This window comes from Oncorhynchus clarkii, unplaced genomic scaffold (assembly GCF_045791955.1).
Source record: "Oncorhynchus clarkii lewisi isolate Uvic-CL-2024 unplaced genomic scaffold, UVic_Ocla_1.0 unplaced_contig_7191_pilon_pilon, whole genome shotgun sequence".
NCBI classification, from domain to species: domain Eukaryota; kingdom Metazoa; phylum Chordata; class Actinopteri; order Salmoniformes; family Salmonidae; genus Oncorhynchus; species Oncorhynchus clarkii.
This window is the reverse complement of record NW_027258815.1, coordinates 42,501-50,654: the sequence shown is the minus strand read 5'-3', so window position 1 is coordinate 50,654 and position 8,154 is coordinate 42,501. Positions and strand designations below refer to the sequence as shown.

General features: G+C 43.7%; 1 protein-coding gene across 1 annotated transcript in view; it reads left to right on the top strand.

Annotated features, from left to right (window-relative positions):
* Positions 1 to 837: 837 nt before the first annotated feature.
* Positions 838 to 8,154, top strand: part of LOC139398606 (unconventional myosin-XVI-like) — a gene marked incomplete at its 5' end in the record, with an annotated part of 12,371 nt that continues 5,054 nt past the window's right edge. The window contains 3 exons of the mRNA XM_071144536.1: positions 838 to 943; positions 4,522 to 4,639; positions 6,805 to 6,952. Of these exons, the coding sequence (XP_071000637.1) occupies positions 838 to 943; positions 4,522 to 4,639; positions 6,805 to 6,952 (372 nt within the window). The remainder of the gene's footprint in view (positions 944 to 4,521; positions 4,640 to 6,804; positions 6,953 to 8,154) is intronic.

The window sequence follows — 8,154 nt, the reverse complement described above, 5'->3', positions numbered from 1 at the left end:
GTTGGATCAGCCTAACCTGAATGACCTCAGTGAGATGCACAGTGGATGGATCAACCTAACCTGAATGACCACAGTGAGATGCACAGTGGATGGATGCCTGAATAGAAACTAAATGATGAGTACATATGACCATTAGCTTCAGTTGCCATCTCCATAAACCCAAATAAACGTCCGTAGGTCCATCACTAGAAGAAATACAGAACATGTCTAACAAAATGTTGCTAAAAAGTCACAGAGCACCGCCATTATAGCCATAGGCTGTGTTGTTATGATCGTGTCCACTTGATAATTAACACCATTGTAATGGCTAGCTGCAGGATTCTGAACGGAGAAGTGAATGGAAACGAGGGATGAAAAAGAGAAGGGATAGCCCAGAGGAGTGATGTCAGGTGGGTGGAAGAGTGAGATGGAGGTGACAGATGTAGCCTACACCCTGATGACTCACTCCACTGCACACATCCATTCATCTGAGACCAGGAACAATGTGGAAACACCCATGGACACAGTCAATGACACAGATATTCACACCGTTGCATGGACACAGTCACAGACACAGATATTCACACCGTTGCATGGACACAGTCACAGACACAGATATTCACACCGTTGCATGGGCACAGTCACAGACACAGATATTCACACCGTTGCATGGACACAGTCAATGACACAGATATTCACACCGTTGCATGGACACAGTCACAGACACAGATATTCACACCGTTGCATGGACACAGTCACAGACACAGATATTCACACCGTTGCATGGACACAAACGGACACACACAAATCTATTTTTATTCTCTCTCTGTGTGTGTCTCTCTCTCTCTCTCTCTACAGTGGGGAGAGTGGTTCTGGGAAGACGGAGGCCTGTAAACACATAGTGAGACACCTGGCAGTGAGGTCCAACCCCAAAGGCTTCTCTCTTGAGCCCAGGATGAAGCACGTGAGTCTGGGTTACTCCACACAGACTGAGCACCTGGCCCTGGTTGTGCTAAAACAATTCATTCTCTTGGAGGACAATGGAAGTTGAATAGAAAATGTTCACTGATGAAGGCTTCAATGCTGAGACGCAGGTTTTTAGAATAAAAAGCCATTTTCCATTGAACTTCTATTGTCTTCCAAGAGTGGCTGAATATCTCTCACACTTCCAGTATGTGCTTTCTTTCATACACCTTGGTTGGACTGTGATAGCGACTGACCTTTGTTCTCTTTATCACCAGACACACACAATACCAGAGAGGGTAGACAGGCAGGCAGACAGACAGGCAGTCTGTCTGTTACAGAGTCCCTGTGGTGTAGGGTTTCGAGATATGTATTCACGGACCAAAGGATCTGTGTTAGTGCAGTGGTCTGTACATGAAACCCCTAGGTTGTTACAGGTTATTTTATTTCCTTGATCGCCATCACTAGGTTCTGTATGATCACCCATTGTGTTTGTAATTGGCCCATATGGAGAGAACATCTGAATGCCACCGGCCAAGTATTCAGTCTGAAAGGGTTCTGTGGAAAGTGTACTGGGCGTCAGGTAGCCTAGTGGTAGAGCATTGGGCCAGTAACCGAAAGGTCGCTGGTTTGAGAAATTGAGAAATCAGTTTGTGTGTCCTTTAACAAGCCACTTAACCCTCATTTTCTCCAGGGGCGCTGTACTACTATGGCTGACCCTGTAAAACAACACATAGAGGAGTACAATGGGCAGGAAATGACCATAGCAACCATTATATGAGCAGCCGTTATGAACAGGACATTGTTTGAGAATGTTTTATACTCAGTGATCAATTGCAATGATAGAGTATTATACCAGTCTGTGTGGAAGCATCGGATTAAAAGAGCACTTTAGCAAGACGAAGGACTACTGTTATTGCATTCAACCTTACACTGACATATTGTCAGAAACCTCAAGGTTTTATGTAACATTGTTGCCTAGCATGCGTGGGGAATCTTTATTGCAGTGAATGTTTGAAGGTGAACACTTTCCCATCTTTTCTAATCCTAGCAGAAGTCCATATTATAAACAATGACACTGTTTCATTGGACTATCTGTGATGACTTTAACATAAAAAGCATCATTGTTTAACAGGGAAGATAGAAAAGCTGTTGCTTGTCCATAGTGGAGCTGTATGTACGCAGAAAAAGTCATGGTTTGGTGGTAGATAATATATCTGGGTCAACTCTTACTCAGAGAGTACAGAGGGAAAATGTCTGACACTCAGTCAGTCGGGCTATATCGCCCTCTGGTGGTGAGAAGTGCTATTGTGACAGTCAGTATTTCACACTCATGCACTCGCTTCAGTGGACTTCAATGAACCAAACGAGTACAAAAAATTCACATTAATTCGATTGTGCGTCTATGAACATGCCATCACTAATGCATGTATTGCTGCATACTAATGTTGCAAAAGACTATTGTAGCTGGAAACTGCTGATTTTTATGGAATATCTACATAGAATAAATCAAATCAAATAAATAAAAAATGGGCATACAGAGGTCCATTATCAGCAACCATCGCTCCTGTGTTCCAATGACACGTTGTGTTAGCTAATCCAAGGTTACCATTTTAAAAGGCTAATTGACCATTATTAAACCCTTTTGCAATTGTGTTAGCACAGCTGAAGACGGTAGTTCTGATTAGAGAAGCAATAAAACTGGCCTTATTTAGACTAGTTGAGTATCTGGAGCATCAGCATTTGTGGATTCGATTACAGGCTCAACATATCCAGAAACAAAGACCTTTCTTCTGAAACTCATCAGTTTATTCTTATTCTGAGAAATGAAGGCTATTCCATGCTAAAAATTGCCAAGAAACTGAAGATCTCATACAACGCTGTGTACTACTCCCTTCACAGAACAGCGCAAACTGTCTCTAACCAGAATAGAAAGAGGAGTGGGAGGCTCCAATGGAGAACTGAGCAAGAAGATAGGTACATTAGAGTGTCTAGTTTGAGAAACAGATGCCTCAAGTCCTCAACTGGCAGCTTCATTAAATAGTACCCGCAAAACACCAGTCTCAACGTCAACAGTGAAGAGGCGACTCCGGGATGCTGGCCTTCTAGGCAGAGTGGCAAAGAAAAAGCCATATCTCAGACTGGCCAATACAAATAAAAGATTAAGATGGGCAAAATAACACAGACACTGGACAGAGGAACTCTGCCTAGAAGGCCAGCATCCCGGAGTTGCCTCCTCACTGTTGATGTTGAGACTGGTATTTTGCGGGTACAATTTTATGAAGCTGCCCATTTTGAGCCTGTAATCGAACCCACAAATGCTCAGATACTCAACTAGTCTAAAGAAGGCCAATTTGATTGCTTATTTAATCAGGACAACAGTTTTCAGCTGTGCTAACATATATGCATCTATTGGTCACAGATATATATTTTTTAAAAGAGGGTGTGAATCAGAAAACCAGTCAGTATCTGGTGTGACCACCATTTTCCTCATTCAAACACATCTCCTTAACATAGAGTTGATCAGGCTGTTGATTGTTAGCCTGTGGAATGTTGTCCCACTTCTCTTTAATGGCTTTGTGAAGTTGCTGGATATTCGCGGAACTTGAACACGCTGTCGTACAATCCAGAGCATCCCAAACATGCTCAATGAGTGACATGTCAGGTGCGTATGCAGGCCATGGAAGAACTGGGAAATTTTCAGCTTCCAGGAATTGTGTACAGATCCTTGCAACATGGGACTGTGCATTATCATGCTGAAACATGAGGTCATGGCGGCGGTTGAATGGCACCACAATGGGACTCAGGATCTCATCACGGTATCTCTGTGCATTCAAATTGCCATCGATAAAATGCTATTGTGTTCATTTGTATCTTATATCTGCCCATACCATAATCCCATCGCCACCGTGGGGCACTCTGTTCACAACATAGCCATCCGCAAACTGCTTGCCCGCACTATGCCATACACGTGATCTGCTGCTGTGAGGCTGGTTGGACAACCTGCCAAATTCTCTTAAACAACATTAGAAGCAGCTTATGGAAGAGAAATTAACATTCAATTCTGTGGCAACAGCTTTGGTGGACATTCATGCAGTCAGCATGCCAATTGCACTCTCCCTCAAAACTTGAGACATCCGTGGCATTGTGTTGTGTGACAAAACTGCACATTTTATAGTGGCCTTGTATTTTACCCAGCACAAGGTGCACCTGTGTAATGATCATGCTTTTTAATCAGCTTCTTGACATGCCACTCTTGTCAGGTGGATTGATTATTTTGGCAAAGGCTCACTAACAGGGATATAAACACATTGTGAACAAAATCTGAGAGAAATAAACTTTCTGTACGGATGGAACATTTCTGGGCTCTTTTATTTCAGTTTATGAAATGTGGGACCAACACTTTACATGTTGCATTGATATTTCTGTTCAGTGTATATACTGTATATTTAGTCCAGAAAGGAACAGTGTCTATATGGGTAGTTGTATGGTACAGTATATTATTATTAATTTTATTATTATTATTATTATGGTGTGATTTCAGTGCCAACAGAAATTGTATGTTGTGGTGGCTTGTAGGTGAACTGTATCCTGGAGGCGTTTGGTCATGCCAGTACTCCTGTGAATGACAACTCCAGTCGCTTCATCAAACTCCTCAGCCTACAGTACTGTGACAAGAGAAAGACACTACTCAGAGGTACACATACACACAACTGCAGCTTTACCCAGGGGGCAGTGCTATAACTAACAAAGGGGTTTACGAACTACACCACTCAGTGTTTACTCACATGGATAATATCCTGGCAGTATTGAAAGGAAGTTTGATGTATGGCCAGCAGGGGGGAGTATAACTCTATGAATAAGCCGACGTTCAATGTCTGTCATCCCCTTTGAACCACATTGAGGTAGATATATTTACTCATACCTAATGGCTGTGTATGAAAGCTGCATTTTAATTAAGGTCACTCAAGTTTTTTGTTTTAATAATTTGGTCTGTGGTCTGTGTTTAAGAATCTTGAGTACACATTGGATAATTCTTGTAGCGTAGGTTTATATACAGTATATCACAAAAGTGAGTACACCCCTCACATTTTTGTAAATATTTGAGTGTATCTTTTCATGTGACAACACTGAAGAAATGACACTTTGCTATAATGTAAAGTAGTGAGTGTACAGCTTGTATAACAGTGTACATTTGCTGTCCCCTCAAAATAACTCAACACACAGCCATTAATGTCTAAACCGCTGGCAACAAAAGTGAGTAAACCCCTAAGTGAAAATTTCCAAATTTGTCCCAAAGTGTCAATATTTTGTGTGGCCTCCATCATTTTCCAGCACTGCCTAACCCTCTTGGGCATGGAGTTCACCAGAGCTTCACAGGTTGCCACTGGAGTCCTCTTCCACTCCTCCATGACGACATCACGGAGCTGGTGGATGTTAGAGACCTTGCACTCTTCCACCTTCCGTTTGAGGATGCCACACAGATGCTCAAGGGTTTAGGGTTTAGGACTGGATGATGGACTGCTTGGCCAGTCCATCACCTTTACCCTCAGCTTCTTTAGCAAGGCAGTGGCCGTCTTGGAGGTGTGTTTGGGGTCGTTATCATGTTGGAATACTGCCCGGCTGCCCAGTCTCCGAAGGGAGGGGATCATGCTCTGCATTAATTGTTCCCTCAATGAACTACAGCTCCCCAGTGCCGGCAGCACTCATGCAGCCCCAGACCATGACACTCCCACCACCATGCTTGACTGTAGGCAAGACACACTTGTCTTTGTACTCCTCACCACACACGCTTGACACCATCTGAACCAAATAAGTTTCTTGGTCTCATCAGACCACAGGACATGGTTCCAGTAATCCATGTCCTTAGTCTGCTTGTCTTCAGCAAACTGTTTGCGGGCTTTCTTGTGCATCTTTAGAAGAGGCTTCCTTCTGGGACGACAGCCATGCAGACCAATTTGATGCAGTGTACGGCGTATAGTCTTAGCACTGACAGGCTGACCCTCCACCCCTTCAACCTCTGCAGCAATGCTGGCAGCACTCATACGTCTATTTCCCAAAGACAACCCCTGGATATGACGCTGAGCACGTGCACTTAACTTCTTTGGTCGACTATGGCGAGGCCTGTTCTGAGTGGAACCTGTCCAGTTAAACCGCTGTATGGTCTTGGCCACTGTGCTGCAGCTCAGTTTCAGGGTCTTGGCAATCTTCTTATAGCCCAGGCCATCTTTATGTAGAGCAACAATTATTTTTTCAGCTCCTCAGAGAGTTCTTTGCCATGAGGTGCCATGTTGAACTTCCAGTGACCAGTCAGTTAGAGGGAGTGTGAGAGCGATGACAAATTTAACACACCTACTCCCCATTCACACCTGAGACCTTGTAACACTAACGAGTCACATGACACTGGGGAGGGCTAATTGGGCCCAATTTGGACATTTTCACTTAGGGGTGTACTCACTTTTGTTGCCAGCGGTTTAGACATTAATGGCTGTGTGTTGAGTTATTTTGAGAGGACAGCAAATTTACACTGTTATACAAGCTGTACACTCACTACTTTACATTGTAGCAAGTGTCATTTCTTCAGTGTTGTCACATGAAAAGATATACTCAAATATTTACAAAAATGTGAGGGGTGTACTCACTTTTGTGATATACTGTAGGTCTTTATACACTGTACATTAGGTGAGTGTGTGCCTAATGCTGGTTACATTTGGTTTATAGCTTATTGACAGAGCATGTGTTATTATGTGGATTACGTGTGTGTGTGTGTGTGTGTGTGTGTGTGTGTGTGTGTGTGTGTGTGTGTGTGTGTGTGTGTGTGTGTGTGTGTGTGTGTGTGTGTGTGTGTGTGTGTGTTTTTAGCGAGGATATACACATACATGCTAGAGAAGTCACGGGTGGTCCACCTGCCTAGTCAGCAACACAACTTCAACATCTTCTACCTGATGGCTGAAGGCTTGTCGCCTGAGGAGAAGTGTGCCCTGTACCTCAACAACGTCCTAGCTCACAGGTCTGTACCTCAACAACGTCCTAGCTCACAGGTCCGTACCCCAACAACATCCTAGCTCACAGGTCTGTACCTCAACAACGTCCTAGCTCACAGGTCTGTACCTCAACAACGTCCTAGCTCACAGGTCTGTACCTCAACAACGTCCTAGCTCACAGGTCTGTACCCCAAAAACGTCCTAGCTCACAGGTCCGTACCTCAACAACGTCCTAGCTCACAGGTCTGTACCCTAACAACGTCCTAGCTCACAGGTCCATACCTCAACAACGTCCTAGTTCACAGGTAATAAGGCCAGGCAGGTTACAGTAATATAGGAAGATATCTAGATAAACACATCAACACCAGCCCTTCCTCTAGCTAACAGGTGACTGAGGGGGGGGGTCCCATATCTCTGGGTTTCCACTGATAGTCCAGCCACAAAGTCAAAATGGGCTATATATTTTCAAAAATAATAATTTAAACAAAAAAATGTGCTTTTTGGTCTTAATTTAAAGTTAGGGTATGGCATAAGGTTAGAAGTGTGGTTAAGGTTAAGGTTGGATTTCAAATCACATTTTAAAGAAGATTGTAGAAATAGAAGGTGGATTATGACTTTGTAGCTGTGGTAAGTAGTGTGGTAATGCAGACTGTCCACATTTCCTCTCTAAAATGAGTGTCTGTATTACACACGCACACTCATGATTTAGATCTCCATGGGAGATACTACGTTCTACAAGCATGAGAGCGAGAGTTATCAAACATGAATAAGGTCAAAGTGTGTGTGGGTGTGTGTGCGTGTGTGTGTGTGTGTGTGCGTGTGTGTGTGTGTGTGAGAGAGAGAGACACGCACTCATGCGTACATTCAGGCGTGTGTAGTGCGTGTCAGTATTGCATAACCCCCTGGAAAGTCAGTCCAGTGACCTGGATGGGCTGTTCTGGAGCCTGGTAAACATGCTACAGCCCCTGACTCAATTCTGAATGTGCGTGATCAAAAGCCCTCCAACACGAGCCCATTTGGGGACCCTCCTTTCTCCCCCTCCCCACCCACCAAGACATACCCCCCAAGACATCCCACCAGAGGTCTCTTCACAGTCCCCAAGTCCAGAACATACTTTTTGTATTGCAGATATGTGGTAGTAGGTTAGTGGCCTGAGGGCACACTTAACATGTTGTGAAAAGTGTTATGTATTGTCACGTAATATGTTTAATTGTATATAACTGGCTTT